This window comes from Pseudopipra pipra, chromosome 20, assembly GCF_036250125.1.
Source record: "Pseudopipra pipra isolate bDixPip1 chromosome 20, bDixPip1.hap1, whole genome shotgun sequence".
Lineage (NCBI taxonomy): Eukaryota > Metazoa > Chordata > Aves > Passeriformes > Pipridae > Pseudopipra > Pseudopipra pipra.
In genome coordinates, this window is record NC_087568.1 from 9,627,386 (window position 1) to 9,645,561 (window position 18,176).

The window sequence follows — 18,176 nt, forward strand, 5'->3', positions numbered from 1 at the left end:
CACTTTCTGCAGAGCCTCCTGGCTGTTGATTTAATCTATCAAATATTAATAATGCTCTTCAATTAATAAAATATTTAGAACTCCTGCTTTACACCCTCATAATCTGGAGGTTTATGTGCAAACCGGCAGGCCAACAGGGTCCTGCATGGAATCACACAAACCAGCTCACAGCCCATTGTTAATGCTTTCACCTCCCAAATACAAATATTCTCTTCCTTGCACTGACAAACCCACACTTGACAGGGTGTAAATTTGCTGCCAACCCCCCTGGACGTTAGAAATGCACCAAAAAAAGAAGTTGTTTTTTCAGATCCCATAAAATTCAAGTGACTTAAAGACCCATTTCCTGCTTAGTGCAGGTCCCAGTGACTTCGAGGCTGGAGGTGCTGCCCCTCCAGCCACCCCAAATCTTTGATTCACAGGGCAAATGGAGCCACTGGAGCCTCCAGCACCTTCCATGAGTCCTTTCCATGTGCCTAAAGCAAAACTCACACACAGGGAATGAACTCGAGTCAAGAGCAGCCCAAAAACATGCCTTGGGTGACACCCAGGAACCAAGATCATCAAGAGAGGCAAAATTAAACTACAGGGGAAAAAAAAAAATCCACTAAAAAATATACAGCTGCTCCCACCTGGGCTGAGCTAATCCAGCATCAAACCTGGAGTCAGTCTGGAGGTTGGGCTTGGCTTTGGAATCACAGATTTGGGACATTTGCATTCACTAGACACCAAGGAACGTTTCAATAACTCCCTCCCAATCCTGCAACAGGCATACTTTCAATTCCCAAATCAACAGCTGGATGAAGCATGTAATTTTGAAACCCATTAATCCTTTCTAAGTCTTCCACCATGTGCATGTTTAATTTCCCACTTCTTGAAACAATATTATGGTTTTTGAGTGAAGCAGAGCTTCTGAATGCTCTGGGTCAGCAATATGAAACATCCCCAATTCCCACTGAAGTTGGATAAAACATTGGGGTAATTTGCCTTCTGGCTTTGAGCCTGTGGGAGAAATTACCTATTAAAACTTCCTCTGAAACTGCAAGGACTAGAAATGTGTGGCTGGAAAGGAAGAAGGCAGTTCAGATTCTCAAGAAGCCAGGAGCTCCTGCTTAAAAAATAAAAAGAAGGAGGGAAAAGATGTATTTCACTGCACTCAGGGCTGTACTCAAACACACCAGATCATGGCCAAGAGTCCTGGGGGGACCAGGGCCCCCTTTTGCAAGTCAACAGACTCAAATCCTTCTGTGCACATCTGCACTTGAGCTCCAAAATGAACTAAAAATCTGAAGGAGTACTCGGAACGAGTTCTAACATAACCAAGGCCCAAGCACAGGCTGTTGCAGTTTGGACACCTGGGCTGTAATTCCCTCTCCATGGAGGTGCCCGTGCCCTCATTCCACGCTCCCTTCAGCTCCAGGGATGGCTCAGGCCATTGGATTCATCCTGGCTGCCCTCCTTTCTCAGCAGCAAGAAGCACCACGTTCCTGTCCTTTTTAGCCAGGAGAGCAGCAGGAGCAGGCACGTTTTGCTGCAGCATCCCAAGGCTCCTGGATTGGATCTCACCCTTTGCCTCACACCACAGGGAGTGAGCCTGTTGTGTCGCCTTTGAGCACCACTGAACTCCACTCCCCTCAGCCCCCTGCTCTCTGCTGGGGCTGTGAAGGCTGTACAAGCCCACAAGCCCCTCCTGGGGCAGGTACTGGCCCAGCTGACCCAGGGGCACGTAATCACCATCATTATTTTCATCCCCGTTCGCACAATTTTACATTTCCCTGTAACAAACGGGCTCAGTCACTCACCTGGCTCTACTCTGAGTCTATCCATGGCAGCCTGGTTATCCTGCTCCGTGTTTACTTCCTCCCCAGCTGCACCACCTGCACGTTTCCTGCCTGTCCGTGTGCTGGCTCTGCAGGATGATTATCCGTAGGCAAACACAAGTGGACCTGAATTTTCTGCTCTACCACTCCCCCGCCTCCCTGTCCTGAACTGACACGGCCTCCGAGAGCTCTCCCTCGAGAAGGAGACGCTGCAAAGGATGCATTTAATATTTAACAACCCACCTCCACCCCAAAGCCAGCCCCTGCTGCACACACATGGCTCAGCTCCACACCAGGTGGGCTCACCTGGCTCAGGATGTGCCCTCAGGGTGTGTCAGGTTTGAACAGTGGAGCTGAATCATCCTAAATGCAAACTCGGGCACAAGGAGCTGGGACCTGGGATGGAAGCAGAGACAGCCAGACAATGGTGGGGATCAGGCTGGGCAAGAAGGAAACAGGAATCCTCTTGGAAGAACACTTCCTGCTTCCAAAGAGGATATGCTGGATGTCCTTGATACTTTGCCTATGCTAGAAAGTTTGAATTAAAAGCAGGAAAGCCTTTCTTTTTTAGAGGCAGCGATACCACACCGAGCACTTTCACAACACAGTTCAGTCTGGGTTTCTGCACTTCCCAGAGCCTGGCAGCCACACTGAGACAGCAAATGCTCCCATTTCCTGTTGGATTTACTTTACCACTTCAACCAGCCACCAGCCATCACCGATGAGATGTTCCTGCCCACACACCAAGGGAGGACAGGACCCATCCCTGATCCACCTGATCCACACACAGCTGGGTGAGCCTTTCAGTGGTGACCTTTGGCTTCCAGGACAGTCAGGAAGAGGGAAATCTTCAGCAAAACGTGTCTTGAAGCACCCAAACAGAGCCCTTGAACCTCTCACAGTCCTGGACAAAATATAACCCCCTCTCACCTCCTCCTTTTCCGGGACACAAAGCACAGGTACCAGCACTTTGCCAGGGAAAAGCAAGAGGAATACAACCTCCTGCCACCCACTTCTGGGGCAGAGAGGGGAAGAGACAGATAACAAAGTGCCTGGCAAGATGATAAAGGGCAAGGCCATGGGCTGGCATTTCAGATCAGTCCCTCATCATTCCAATATTGGAAGTGGGATACCCTAGGGTGCTGGTACCTCACTGTCTCTCAGGGATGCTCGTGCCTCCAGCCCCTGGCCCAGCTGCTCCCAGGTGAGGGATCCAGCTCCACCTCCCAGAACAGCTCCAGTGGGTTCCCTCCACGGAAGAGCTGTTTGTTTTGCTTCTTGTTGTTGGGGTTTTTGCTGGTAATTGCATCTCTACCAGGGTTTGTGCTGACACAGCGCTGGTGGAGGGGAGAGCAACTGCTTTGCATTCATGGGCAGAGAACTAAGTCGGCAAAACTTCACAAACATGGACCAAGGCTCTGCTTTGGGAAGCAAAAAATAAGCTGCCTTGATCTAAAATCACCTCTAAACTAATAAAGCTATATCCACAGCAAGGGCTTCTATTACTATTTCAGCAAAGAAAAAAGAAAAATCATCATCTTCAGCCAGCATAATTATATTGGAAGGGGGGTTTTTTAAGTATAAAGCAGGCCTTTGATTTTGCCTTGACTGACAAAACGTTCTTCAGATGTTCTCTTTAGTCACATTGGCTCAGTCACATCAGCTTAACACAACTGAAGGGCACTTCTAAGGCTTCCTTAAAGCTTCACAACATTCTGTTATTATTTAAAGTTTCTCTACATGGAAGAACAGGATGAGTTCCAGAAGGGCCTTTACTAGCCCATAGCATGCGAGAATCCATGAAAAAAGTAAAATTTAGCAGCCATTTGACACAAGGTAAAACTTCATCCGGGCCAGGGCAGTGTAGAGTAGAACCATGTTAACAAAGTAACCCCCATGGGGAAAGATATAAAGTCTCCTTATGAGATGTTAAGTATCAGAAAGGGGAAAGAAACCTTCTTTCTTTGTACAGAGTTAAAATGTATTAATCTGTTACCCCAGGAGAAATTTAACACAAGTGAGCAGGTGTGTTGTGTGTCCAGTGAGATGGACACACCTCGCTGTGCTCCCAATCCCGAGGGAAGGAGCTGTTCTGCAGGACACTGACCAAGACAGGATCCGAATTAAAAAGCCACAGGAAAGCAAAGCCCTCTCCTCACCCACAAGAGTGACTGAGGGGGGACAGGCTGCTGAAAGCAGCGCTGGGTTGTGAGACACCTGCCAAGCACAAGGTGGGAATTGCAGCAGTGCCCTCTGTGCTGCTGCTCCAAGGCACTGCCCAGCAGCTCCTGGCTTCTCCTGTAATCCCTCCTGCACTCACCAGCCTGTGACAGCAACCTCCCTCCAGGCAGGGACAGGGCAATGCTTGGATGTGGCTGAATGTTGCCCCTTAATGGAGTGGGGAGTTCACTGAGCAGGCAAAGAGCCCCGGCCGAGCCCCAGCACCGGCTGGTGGAGGGATGAGAGCTGGGACCAAAGCCAGGGCAAAGAACTGCTCAGCCCCAGAGTCCTCACCCCAGCCTGGGGGGCTGCTGGGAGCCCAGTCCATCCCAGATCCAGCCTCAGCCAGGGTGCTGAGCAGCTGGGAAATGTGTCCTGTCTGTGGCTCACACGCCGGCTCGTCGCTGCAAAGATCAAAGCTGCACCTCCAGGAAAAAAGATGCTACAGATTCGAACAGAGAGGAGGGGGGAAGCGATGAAAAATGCAGCCTGGCTTCTGAAGAGAACCACTTCATTCAAAGCCACACAGGTAACTCTTCCTGCACCAGCCTCCCTGGGGTTACCTCGAGCCCCAGGAAAAACAGCGTGGCTTGAACCCTCCTTTTTCAAACTCACACCAAACAAGTATTTTGGGAAGCACACAAACACAAGGGCAGCTGATTTTCTTCACCAAATTGATGCAAACTGGAGGAGCAGCATCAAATCCATTGAACATGCATGATCATAAAACTGGCTGAGTGAGGCTCAGCTCCTTAAAACTCAATTCCTTAAAGTTTAAACTTTAGCACAGCAGGCCTAAAAGAGGCAAAAGTCCCAAACTGGACTGGATATAAGACCCCTGCTAAAGAAAACCAATAGCAAAACCAGACTTTTTGGCAGCATCATGGTTACTGCACCTCAGGAGTGCAGCACAACCCTTCCCCAAACACAGAGATCACCTGGGGCAGGTAACCAGAAGAGAACAACCACTGAACTTCACAGTTCAGGACTTAGGAAGAACTTGGTGCTCAGAGAGATTCTCCCTCACCCATCAACACCCAGATCTGGCAAGAAGCTGTTCTAGACTGGGAGTTTTTGTCTGGAGTTCAGTGACTGCCAACAGGGTTGTCTGCAGGTGGGGTGGGCACTCCCTGCAGACACGCAGGCAGCACTTTTCCAGCCTGCCCACTCCCTCCCAGCTCTTTGCTGGGAGCAAGTATCTCCTCCCAAAAACACACCTCTGCACCTCCCCTGGCCAAGTGAAATAATTCCCTCTTGCACATGGCAGGACACCATGGATGTGGGATGTTGGTCCTTGCTCTCCCACACCAGCTCAGGGGAAGCAAAGAGCTTCTCCTCCAGTCCTCACATTCCAGGCTGTTTGATACCAACTTCCTCCCCTCTGGCCTCACAGGGGTAGAAGTAAAGGCAGATCTGGCCTCAGATATATGAGTTCATGGGGGAGGGGAGGAATTAAACTCCAAATGAGTCACTGTTCCCTCCCCATAATCCACAGCAACATCTGTGGATATTATGTCTGATCCTAAGAGCAGTGGTTCTTAATGCTCTGCACCCAGGGCAGAGCCAGCCAGGACTCCTGGGAGATGCTTCCCAAAATAAAAGGTGTGTGTCAGGAGTGATAAGACTGACCTGTGCATGAGGAGTTGATGAGTTATGAGCCAGCTCCTGCCCCAGCTCCAGCCATGAAAGCAAACCTGGACCGTGGAGTCACAGAAGCACCCGAGGGCTGATTCCCCTATCACAAAATCAACACCTGATCCCCTTCAAAAGCACAAAGGAAAGGCAGCAGGATCAGGCCAATTCTGACAGAACAGAAAGCACAAGGGAAGCCTTGGATGAACCTCCCACCAAGGATGAGGGGAATGCTGCCTGAGAAATAAATTCAAGCTGCCTTGCAGCATTTGCAGAGAACTGCTGGTGCCACCAACTTCACCCCACAAAGAGCAGACGTTCCCTGCCACACCACAACCCTCTGAACACGGCACTGCAGAGAGAGAGCTGGGAAAGGCAGCAGCCAACCTGTCACCCCCGAGCAGGTGGAGGTGACACACCTTGTCACTGCACCTGGCCATGGTCACAGGGCATCCAGCCTTTGTACACGAGTGCACACCTGCACTATGGTCTGTGTGTGCACACCTGCACTATGGTCTGTGTGTGCACACCTGTACTATGGTCTGTGTGTGTGCACACCTGTACTATGGTCTGTGTGTGTGCACACCTGTACTATGGTCTGTGTGCACACCTGCACTATGGTCTGTGTGCACACCTGTACTATGGTCTGTGTGTGCACACCTGCACTATGGTCTGTGTGCACACCTGCACTATGGTCTGTGTGTGCACACCTGCACTATGGTCTGTGTGTGCACACCTGCACTATGGTCTGTGTGCACACCTGTACTATGGTCTGTGTGTGCACACCTGCACTATGGTCTGTGTGCACACCTGCACTATGGTCTGTGTGTGCACACCTGTACTATGGTCTGTGTGCACACCTGCACTATGGTCTGTGTGCACACCTGCACTATGGTCTGTGTGTGCACACCTGCACTATGGTCTGTGTGCACACCTGTACTATGGTCTGTGTGTGCACACCTGCACTATGGTCTGTGTGCACACCTGCACTATGGTCTGTGTGTGCACACCTGTACTATGGTCTGTGTGCACACCTGCACTATGGTCTGTGTGCACACCTGCACTATGGTCTGTGTGTGCACACCTGCACTATGGTCTGTGTGCACACCTGCACTATGGTCTGTGTGTGCACACCTGTACTATGGTCTCTGTGTGTGCACCTGTATTATGGTCTCTGTGTGCACACCTGCACTATGGTCTGTGTGTGCACACCTGTATTATGGTCTCTGTATGATGTACACCTGTATTATAGCCTGTGCATGATGCACACCTTTGTTATAGTCTGTGTACAACTGCACATCTATATCACTGTACATCTGTACTACAGTCTGGGTATGATGTACCAGGTACATCTGTATTATAGTCTGTGTGTGATGCACACCTGTATCACAGTCTGTGTATGAAGCACACCTGAATTATAGTCTTTGTATGATGTACACTTGTATTATAGTATATGATGCACACCTGTATCACAGTCTGTCTATGATACACACCTGTATTATAATCTGTACATGAGTGCAGACCAGTATTCATCTGTATATGAGTGCACACCTACATTACAGTCTGTCTATGATGCACACCTGTATTATATCTGTGTATGATGCAGACCTGTATTATAATCTATAATGCACACCTGTATCACAGTCTGTGTATGAAGCACACATGAATTATAGTCTTTGTATGATGTACATTTGTATTACAGTATATGATGCACACCTGTATCACAGTCTGTGTATGACGTTCACCTGTATTATAGTCTATGTATGATGCACACCTCTGTCACAGTCTCTGTGTGATGTACACCTGAATCATGGTCTCTGTATGATGCACACCTGTATTATATCTGTGTATGATGCACACCTGTATTATAATCTATAATGCACACCTGTACCACAGTCTGTGTATGATGCACACCTGTATCACAGTCTGTGTGTGATGTACACCTGAATCATGGTCTCTGTATGATGCACACCTGTATTATATCTATAATTTACACCTGTATCACGGTCTGTGTATGAAGCACACCTGAATTATAGCCTTTGTATGATGTATACGTGCATTACAGTATATGATACACACCTCTATAATGGTCCATGTATGATGCACACCTGTATCACAGGCTGTACATGAAGCACACCTGTATGACAGGCTGTGTATGATGCACTCCTGTATGACAGGCTGTGTATGATGCACTCCTGTATTACAGTCTCTGTATGATGCACACCTGTATCACAGTCTGTACATGAAGCACACCTGTATCACAGGCTGTGTATGATGCACACCTGTATCACAGGCTGTACATGAAGCACACCTGTATCACAGGCTGTACATGAAGCACACCTGTATCACAGGCTGTGTAAGATGCACACCTGTATCACAGCCTGTACATGAAGCACACCTGTATCACAGGCTGTGTAAGATGCACACCTGTATCACAGGCTGTACGTGAAGCACACCTGTATCACAGGCTGTACATGAAGCACACCTGTATCACAGGCTGTGTAAGATGCACACCTGTATCACAGCCTGTACATGAAGCACACCTGTATCACAGGCTGTGTACAATGCACACCTGTATCACAGGTTGTACATGAAGCACACCTGTATCACAGGCTGTACATGAAGCACACCTGTATCACAGGCTGTACATGAAGCACACCTGTATCACAGGCTGTGTAAGATGCACACCTGTATCACAGGCTGTGTAAGATGCACACCTGTATCACCACCTCGTCGCTCTCTCTGTGCCCGAGGGCTCACAGCCAGCAGCTGCAAATCCAGTGTTCACCTGAGGGCACAGACTCACAAGAAGTTTATATTCCCTAGCAAACGCAGGCAGGAGTCTGAGCCTGGCACGAGGCAGCCGGTGCTGCAGCCCCAGGTGTCCTCACATCCCTCCGGGGGACTGGGATCCGTGTCCAGGGGGAACAGCCTGCCCAGAGCAGCTGTGGCTGCCCCATCCCTGCAAGCGTCCAAGGACAGGTTGGACAGGGCTTGGAGCAACCTGGCCCAGTGGAAGGTGTCCCTGGCAGGGGGTGGAACTGGATGATCCCCTTCCAACCCCTTCCATAACTCTGTGATTCTGGGAGCGCGGTGCGGCGGGACAGCCCCGGCCCGGCTGGGAGCGCCCAGGCGCGTCCTCCCGGCTGGAAACCCCAAATGACCACTGAGCTGGGAGGCAAAGGGTGCCGGGAGCAGCAACTCCCGATCCCGGCTCTCCCGGGATGACCAGCTCCCGATCCCGGCTCTCCCGGGATGAGCAGTCCCGATCCCGGCTCTCCCGGGATGAGCAGTCCCGATCCCGGCTCTCCCGGGATGAGCAGTCCTGGTCCCGGCTCTCCCGGGATGAGCAGCTCCCAATCACGGTTCTCCCGGGATGAGCAGTCCCGGTCCCGGCTCTCCCGGGATGAGGTGCTCCCGATCCCGGTTCTCCCGGGATGACCAGTTCCCGATCCCGGCTCTCCCGGGATGAGCAGCTCCCGATCCCGGCTCTCCCGGGATGAGCAGCTCCCGATCCCGGCTCTCCCGGGATGAGCAGTCCCGGTCCCGGCTCTCCCGGGATGAGGTGCTCCCGATCCCGGCTCTCCCGGGATGAGGTGCTCCCGATCCCGGCTCTCCCGGGATGAGCAGCTCCCGGTCCCTGCTCGGAGCTCCCCCGCCCCGCGGGCCCGGGACCCTGCATGCCTCCCGCCCGCCGCCGCCCCGGACCCTGCATGGCTCATAGCGCCGGCCCGCCCGCCGCCGCCGCCGCCGCGCCCGGCGGGGCCCCGGACCCTGCATGGAGCCGCGCCAGCACCGCCCCGCCGCATGGGGCGGCCCCGGAACATGGATGGCGGCGCCGCCGCTCCCCCCTCCCGCCTCCGCCACACGCACCCGCTCCCATTGGGGCGAGCCCCGGAATCTGTATGGCACATACCACTGACTCGCCGTGGAGGGGTGTAACTTATACAGAGTCCCGGGCCCCCTACACACAATGGCAGCAGCTCCCACATTCTTCCCCTCAGAGGAGTTGGACTGAACCATGGGGCGGCGGGGGCACGGCCTCCCTCCCGGCCCCCGACAGAACCCGCCTGGCCCTGGGCGATACCACTCCACGCTCCCCCATCTTCCTTCCCCCCGCCCGGGCAGATGGACGGCGCCGCTCTCACTCACCTCGGCATCCACTGTGGCCATGGCCGGAGCCCCGGAGCGCAGCCCCGCCCCCCCCGCGGCTCCTCACGCCTTGGCTCCGCCCCTCGCCCCTCATTCTTCTCAATGGAGACGCTCGGCCCGGCACGGCGCATGCGCGCGCCAGCATGGCGGCCCCCAGGGGCGCGCGGTCCGTACGGTGTCATGGCGGCGCCCATGGGGAGGCGCCGTACGGGCGGTGGGGTGACACGGGGACAGGGGTGGGATGGGGACAGACCCCTCCAAACCGGCACCCCTGCACCGCGGCGCGGCACCGGGAGCTCTCGAGACCCCACGGCAGGGGGGGAGAGCAGCCGCCGTTCCCAGCTGAGCAGAGAATGAGCTCCCCGAGCTTCCAGCAGCACTTGGCCAAAAATCCTACACAAAACCCCTGCAAGGCCTCAGGGAGAGCCAAAAAAGCCCCTCCGTCCTCCTGCCAAAAAGTTAAACCATTGAAAATCATCTTCTTTTGTCTCTTCTCCCATTTTGGGGGTTATTTTCCCACTTTAGGTTATTTTCAGCCCAGCTCTTGGAAGATCTTTGGTGTCTGCCTCACCTTAAGACAGGGATGGGGCAGAAGGAGCAACTCGCCCTGGTCCTGCCCCATGGGGGGGTCATTTCCAGCCCTTTCCCTCCCTTTCCCACACCCTAAGCACCCACAAGAGCTTCACCTCTCCCAGACCCCACAGGGCCCCTCCCAATGCCCAGGCCCTAAACCCGTGACTGTAAAACAATTATCCCTTTTACAGCTCTCCAGCAAAGCAGAAAATAGCAGGGAGATAAACACTTCCAAGGGCTCCTCAGCCCCACAGCTGCATCCGAAACCACCCAGGGAAATCACACCCGCCCCAGGGAAATCACACCAGCCCCAGGGAGACACGGGGACAGGCAGGTGCCTCTGCACCAACCTCCTGGGCAGGGGAATCCTTGTTTCTTAGAGGGAAACAGGAGCCTTTAAGTGCCCTGACATCAATTTACACATTCATTATCACCTCTCTGGAGGAACAAACTCCCTCCCTTGTCCTCAGGCTGGTTTCCTGCAGCCCCACCTCACTCCTCTCAGTGGGCAGAGAGACAGTTCTGTCACAGCCTCCTCCCAAGGGGCAGCTCTGATCTCTGCTCGGTGTGAGCAGGGGCAGCACCCAAGGAACGGCTGGAGCTGTGTCAGGGCAGGGTCAGGTTGGATCTCAGGAAAAGGTTCTTCCCCCAGAGGGTGGTTGGCACTGACCAGGCTCCCCAGGGCAGTGGGCACAGCCCCAAGGCTGCCAGAGCTCCAGGAGGGTTTGGACAACACTCTGAGGGACAGGGTGGGATTGTTGGGGTGTCTGTGCAGGGCCAGGAGTTGGACTGGACAGTCCTTGTGGGTCCCTTCCAGCTCAGAATACTCTTATTTTGCTTTATAGTGAGACGCTCACCCTGCAAAGTTCTGAGTCAGGGCGGCAGCAGAGGGGAGACGTTCTCCAGAACTTCTGTCAGGTGCCAGGGTCACATCTGGGGTTATCCTGCTCCCATCCAACACCTTCCCCCCACTCCTGTCCTGGCTGTTCCAGCCCCGGAGCCGTCGCTGTATCAGAGGATGCTCTGACTGACACCAGGGGGGTTATGCTGGCGGAGCTCAGGGAGGAGTAGAGATGCCCCCGGTGCCCGCACAGAGCGCGGTGACCCGGGCTTTGGGACAATTTGTGACAGCAAAGCGCCGCCGCGCTGCCAGAGCATCCCCAGCGGGGACCAGCACGGGCCGTGTGTCCCCATCGCTCACCCCAGACCCGGACTCCCGGAGCCCGCAGACCCCCCGGGGGTGTCGATGGAGGTATTTGTGTGTCTGTCTGAGAGCCCCCCATGTGCTCCAGAAGCCCGTCAGCGCCTCGGGGGAGCCCCCAGGACCCAGCGAGCGGCCCCGGGGCCGGTCCGGGCGGGGAAGGAGCAGCGGCCGCTCCCGCCCGGCAGCGCCGCGGTCAAAATAAGAGTCCCCGGGCCTGGGGACCCGCCCCATCCCCTCAGAGCAGCCTCTCCCCCAGTTTGGCGGCGGCAGCTAATTCATTCATTAGTTAACTAACTAACTAACCACCCCAGAGAACCCCGCGCAGCCCCGGCAGGGCCGTGGCAGCGTCCCCGCGGAGCCCCCGCCGCGGTGCCTCGCGGTGTGTGGGGACACGGAGCGGCCCCGGGGGTCTCCCCGCTCTCGGATGAGCCGAGCCGCGGAGGGAGGGGGTGGTGGGGTGCGTGTCCTTCCCCTGGGATCCTCCCGGGATGCGGTGACTGGTCCCTGCACAAAGAACCACCAGAATGGGGAGACTGGAGACCCTCCGGACCAGCGAGGGCCGGTGTCACCCTGAATATCACCAACACCCCCAATTAGGGATGCTCGGCATCACCAACATCCCGCCCTGGGGATGCTCCACGCGGGGTGTAGGGAATTGCCTGCCTTCATCCCTGCTCCTACAAACCACCAACACTCAGGTCCCGGCACCCCGGGGGTCCCGTGCTGACCCCCGGACAGGGGTGAGGGCGGTGGGTGAGGCCGGACGCCCACCGGGACGGGCTCTGGGGGCTCCTCTCCCCTGGCGTTTGCTGCGGCTTCGTCTTTCCCAGATGGAGCTGGGGACGCTGCAGCCACCGGGACAAACTTCCCTGGGCCATCAGGGACGGGAGAGGCTCCCGCAAGAAGCAGGAATAACCAGGAACACACGGAGCCCTCACATCCCATCGCCACCGGCCACGGCCCTTGTTCCTCTCAAACCCACCGGCTTCGCCAACACCAGCGGGATGTGCTGTGCCACGAGCTCCCTGTTTTCCTGGAGCAGCTGCTGCGATCCCAGAGGGGACCGGCAGAGCCAGGACAGGGCTCAGGGCTCGGCCCGGGACAGGGCTCAAGGCTCAGGGCTCGCCCAGGCAGCCGGGGCCGTCTCGCAGCCTCTCCGCGGCCGCTCCGAGCTCCAGCCGGGCGGACATCGCCCTCTCCCGCCCGAGCCGGGCGAGCGGAGCCGGAGCTGCACATCCTGGGATTCCTGCCAGCAGGAAGAGCACAACCCAACCGCCCCAGCGCTTCCTCCGGCCGCCTCCCTCCAGAGGGACCTTCCTGCGAAGAGGAGCTTCCCGTGAAGCTGTGCCAGGGGAGGGTTGGGTTGGATCTCAGGAAAAGGTTCTTCCCCCAGAGGGTGGTTGGCACTGACCAGGCTCCCCAGGGCAGTGGGCACAGCCCCAAGGCTGCCAGAGCTCCAGGAGGGTTTGGACAACGCTCTGAGGGACAGGGTGGGATTGTTGGGGTGTCTGTGCAGGGCCAGGGGTTGGACTGGATGATCCTTGGGGGTCCCTCCCAGCTGAGGTTATTCCATGGTTCTGTGATTGACCACAGGAACAAGCAATAGTTACTTCAACCCACCAGGGTCTTCCCACCCCAGCAGTTCCCCCCCAAATTAGACTTTGCTTTAGCTTTGGCTATCACCAACTTCCAAGCTCCAGCTCCAGTGAGGATTCCTCCACTGACATCCACGAGCCACTTCTCACCCTCTGTGCCCTCCACCAGGCCCCAGCACACAGACAGCTCTCATCACACCCCCCGAGCAAAACACCCACGGGTTTAAAAAAAAAGATCATCTTTATTTACATTTTTTCAGTTCTTTACATTTGGGGGTTTAAAACCCAGGACAAAAAATATTCCCCAGAAGCCGTGGTAAACGTGGAAAACTGCGAGTTTACATTGGAAAACCCAGTAATAAATTGCACAGAAGTCTTAGGTTGTACAGAGCCGTCACAAACTGTTGTATAAAACCCCAAAATCTGCAAAGAGAACCACAGGAATAAAGAATTATAGCCACGAGTAGTGGTGCAAGAAAGGGCAAAAGTTTGAAGGGTTTTACCCCACCAGTCTCTCCTGGGGAGGAGGGATGGGACATTCCTGTCGCAGATAGTTGGAAACATTTTAAAATACAGAATAAAACCCAAAAGGAGCCCAGAACACCCTGTATCTCCTCTCTTGTGCTGGCTCAACAGGAAAACTTCCTAGCAGAAAATATTTACTTTTATAAAACTCCTGAAAGTTCAGCAGGAAGCTAAAAAGGAATCATTGCCCAAGTGAAAGAAGAACCTTCATGTCCCCTGTCTCCCCTTCCCCATCTCCTGCAGGCAGTGGGACAGCAGGTGCCAAAGCACAGGTTGGTAGGACACAAAACACGCTGGAAAAGCCAAATATATGGAGGTGGAATGTGTGGAGAGCAGGAGAAGAACGAAAACATGAAGGACAAAAAGGAAGCAGCAAGGAGAAAAAAAGAAGAGGGCTGGTGATATTTTTGGTATTTTCCATGAATGCTGAGTTTGGAAATAATTAACTCACAGGCTTCTCCCGTGCCCCACTGCTCCCCCTCCCCATTTCAAACAAACCCAGAAACAATTGCTTGAATAATCTGAGCCAGGAATTTGAATTAATTCCTCTCAAGTGCTGAAGTTTTTTACCCAGAGCTGGTTTCCGAAAAATGGGCTTTTTTTCCTCTTTATGCCAGAGTTCATGAAGAGGAGACAGGGATGACCAAGGGCCTAAGGATGCTCCCCAGGATTTCAGGAGGTGGAAGCCAGAGAGGCTGCAGAGAAGGGACATGGCAGCAAGGTAGAGGAGAGAGAGATTGATCCTCCCTGGATTGGGTGAGTGGCCAAACCCAAACCCAAACCTTGGGGTTTGCTCCCTTGGGCTCAGCCAAAGCCCTCTTATGTCCAAGGACTTGTTGCCACAGTGCCCTGGGGAAACAGGTGGGCTCAAGGAGAGCTGGACTAACTTCTCCATCCTGCAGCTCTGGCCCATCCCAAAGGGCTCCCTGAACCATGGACAAGGCTGGCTGTGCCAGGTCTCCCTCCCTTGGGCAGTGCAGGGATGGGCAAGGCTGGGCAGGGGTGCTGGAAACCACAACTTCTCGCCTGTTGTGTCCCTTCACTTGCACAACACCGAGGCTGCTCCAGGGCAAACTCGGGGTGATAAACCTGCTGCACCCTGGCCAGAGCCACCTCCCAGGGCTGGCAGAGGCCCCTCTCTGCAGGGTCTGTGCTGTGCAGCAGCCCTGGCATCCAAAAGGGTGAGGTGTAGCTCCAACTCCTTCCTGCTCCCTCCACAGCCACCAGTGGCGACGGACACTCCTCACTGGTGAAGAAGAGGGTTCCCACTTGCTCCTTGCTTTGCAAAGAGGGCTCTGTGGAGTCTCCTTGCTTTGCCATGAGGACAGCAAGAGGTGCCCAAGGGCCATTTGTAGCAAATACAACTTGGGAAAGCAAGCTGAGTGCATGGGAGCAGTGCAGAGATGGGAGTGGGTGAGGCACAGCCCAGTTCTCCCCTCCACAGCCTCCACCATGGACGGTGCATTCCCAATGGAAAGGTGAAACAAGGAGCACAGACACCGACTGGGGGTCTGGCCACAGTAATCAAACACCATTCCCATTTTCCAGCCAAGGAACATGGGCTGGACACAACGTCAGCAGCTCAGCTTCAGCCATGCAGAACAAGGAGCAGCCTGGCCCTGGCTGCCTTTCCCAGAGCCTGGCTGGGTCAGGAGCCTGCAGCCCAACCCAGCAGCTCCAGAGGCATGGACAGCTCACAGGAATTTTTCCAGAGGTGTGGAAGGGATTTGGGTTGAGGCCTGAAAGGAGGGATAGGTACAGCCAACAGCAAGGAAAGCCAAGGAGCTACAGGCTGAGCCAGGCAAGACAGTTCAACTGAGTGAGAGGAAGAGCCCCAGGGAAGAGCTGTACCTGCCTTTGACCCCCTGTACATCCAGAATGCTGGTCATGGCAGGCTGGACCACCAGGCAAAGGCGAGTCTTAAACCATGGAAAGTAGGCAGAAGCATAAGCTGAGCAGAGAGTGAAGAAGGATCCATGTCCAAGACACACATCACACCCCAGGCTACCTGTGATGACAACATTTAGGCAACACCTACATGCTTCAGACATGGGATCACCAAAGGGTGGGTGTGGGAAGGAGCCTTCTTCTATTTTTAGTAAATTTATTCCAAATGGCTCTTTAGGCTGATGGTCTCCAGCCCTTCCAGGCAGACCTTGGCTGTGCCACCTCCATCCTCCTGAAGGGAGAGTCCACTCTCCCCTTCCTCTCTGCCAGCCCAGCCCTGGCTTTGGGACACAGGGATGGGAAAGCAGCAGTGCAGTGGCTGCTCTCTCCAGAGCCAAGTCCACATGGTGCCAAACTCCCTGCAGCCATCTGGAACTACAAGCCTGGCACTGCAGTCAGGACACATCACATTTATTTTCCCCAGGCTGCCTTGGCAAAGGTCACTGTCCTTCCTGGTGAGAGCAAAAAAACCTCATTTTATTTTGTAAGAAATCAGCAAGGTGCATTTCCTGGATTTGGCATGAACAGGCACATGGAAAAGCATCAGAAATGGATGAAAAAAGCACAGCACTTCTCTTAGAATAATTTATTAAATACAGCGTTAAAATTTGTATTTACGAATTCAATCATTAAAAACAAAACTTCATCTCATATATATATATATATGTATATATATATACTCAGGGACAATGACAATCACTCTCTCAGCATCGGTGCATGTTGTGCCAGCACTGCTCAGAACGGCACCTTCGCTACACTATCCTTAAAGCAGTTCAACGCTTAAAAAAGCCCCCAAAACAAAATAAAAAGCATTTGCAAAGAAAGAGTGCAAAGCAGGGCCCGCCCCAGCTGCCTGCAGGGTGTGCAGAAGTGGGCTGAACCGAGGAGGCAGCGGCTGTAAATGCTCCTAAAGGGCTGTCAGACATTGCCTGCCCAGCCTGGGCCGTGTGGGGACCAGCTCTGAGGTGCCAGAGGTCTGGAGGCCACAGTTCCAGCCGTGGCTGGGCGACCGTGGCTCTCAATGATGTGGTTTCCTCAGCTTGGGCAGGCAATACTAGGCAAGCTGAACAAGGGGGGGGAATAAAAGCACAAAAATGCAAAGAAAAACCAGCTCCCCCCGAGCTGCTGCGTCCGGCGGAGGCTGCGAGCGAGGCACAGCCGTTTGTGTCCCCACACGCTCCTGTTCCTCACTCTCACGCTCTGCTGGGGCTCAGGGGACAGGCAGGAAACCAGTACCAGAGCAGGCCCTGGCCCAGCACCCTTGTGTGCTGCCTGGGCAGTGCCAACCACTCCTGGAGAGATCCCAGGCTGAGCCCCCACGGAGGGTGGTCCCAGAGGGAAGAGTTTTGCAGGCAGGGCCCTTGGGCAGGCTCAGAGGTAGCTCAGACAGACTCTTGTAACTTGATCATCGTGTCATTCTGGCCTGGGAGGAGAGGGCACCTTGCAGGGCACATGGGATGTGGTTCCCCTACATGCAGAGTGACCAGCACTGTTATCCCAGGAGTGAGCCAGGAGCAAGGATGGGCTGTGTCTGACAGGAACTTTTCCATGCTGGAAAAGGGCAGAAGGTGGGTGGCGGGCACCCCATGGAACACCAGGCTCTCCCCCCACAGCCCACCGGGGCCTCTTGGGTTATGAGCAAGTGCCCCCATGAGCTCCCCACTGCCACAGGGCCAAAGGCTGCCAGTCACTCACCCCACAACACGGGTACAGCGAGGGCTTGTGCTTTTGGCTTTCTGAAAGTCCCTGACCTCCCAAACCTGCTTACTCCAAGAAACCTCCTGCTACCCTTAAGGACCTATGAGGACAAGGAGGAAGGGCTGTCAAAACCATTTCTGGAGAGCATATGGCCCCTAAAAGAGAAGAGAAAGTCCACCCAGCCCAGCCTCCCCCTGCAATGGAGACGTGCCAAGTCAGGAGCGTTTCAGATAAGGCATCGCGGGTGCTTTGATAGTAAAGCAGTTAGTGTTGACTACAGTACTGGAACAGGCTGCTGCCCAGGGCACCCCGGGGGCACAGCCAGCTCTCCAGCACCTAGTGCAGCAGCAGGACACAGGTCAGTCTCCCAGACCTCTCCTACACCCATGCAGGCTGCTCTGGCTGCCCTTTTTTTGGTTTTTTTACCCCCTCCCTTAAAAAGCCCAGGCTGGGATGTGCCAGTTCCCCCCCCAAGCAGCCAGAGAGACAAGAAGACGCCTTGTGCTGTACCAGACTTTGCCACAGGCAGGTGCCCCGTGGCACCAGGGTGGGAAGCGCCAGCAGGGCTCGGAGCAGGGGAGGGCTAGTTGCCATTGCTGATGCTGGAGTTGGCACTGCTGCAGCTCTGCTCATAGGATGGAGGTGCCTCTGTGGGGAAAGGAAGAATGAGAGCAGTTATGGTGAGTGTTTGGGAGGTTCCCTTTGCCCCAGTCTGTGTAACCCAGTGCAGAGTGAAGCAAACCACTGCCACACACGTGTCACACACAGGCACTGCCTGCCAGGACCCCACAGCCTGAGATATGTGGGGTC

At 54.5% G+C, this 18,176-nt stretch overlaps 2 protein-coding genes across 3 annotated transcripts in view; both read right to left on the reverse strand.

Moving 5' to 3' along the window:
- LOC135425159 (histone-lysine N-methyltransferase EHMT1-like) overlaps positions 1-9,913 on the reverse strand; it is a 130,187-nt gene extending 120,274 nt beyond the window's left edge. Inside the window, exon 1 of one of the 2 annotated variants that reach the window (XM_064677149.1) lies at positions 9,825-9,913. In XM_064677149.1, the coding sequence (XP_064533219.1) occupies positions 9,825-9,845 (21 nt within the window). In that variant the 5' untranslated portion in view covers positions 9,846-9,913. Of the gene's footprint in view, positions 1-5,669; positions 5,778-9,824 lie in introns of those variants that run through there. The other variant, XM_064677152.1, reaches the window with a different exon arrangement.
- Positions 9,914-13,418: 3,505 nt separating this feature from the next.
- ARRDC1 (arrestin domain containing 1) overlaps positions 13,419-18,176 on the reverse strand; it is a 40,096-nt gene continuing 35,338 nt past the window's right edge. The window contains exon 8 of the mRNA XM_064677154.1: positions 13,419-18,014. Within this exon, the coding sequence (XP_064533224.1) occupies positions 17,950-18,014 (65 nt within the window). The 3' untranslated portion in view covers positions 13,419-17,949. The remainder of the gene's footprint in view (positions 18,015-18,176) is intronic.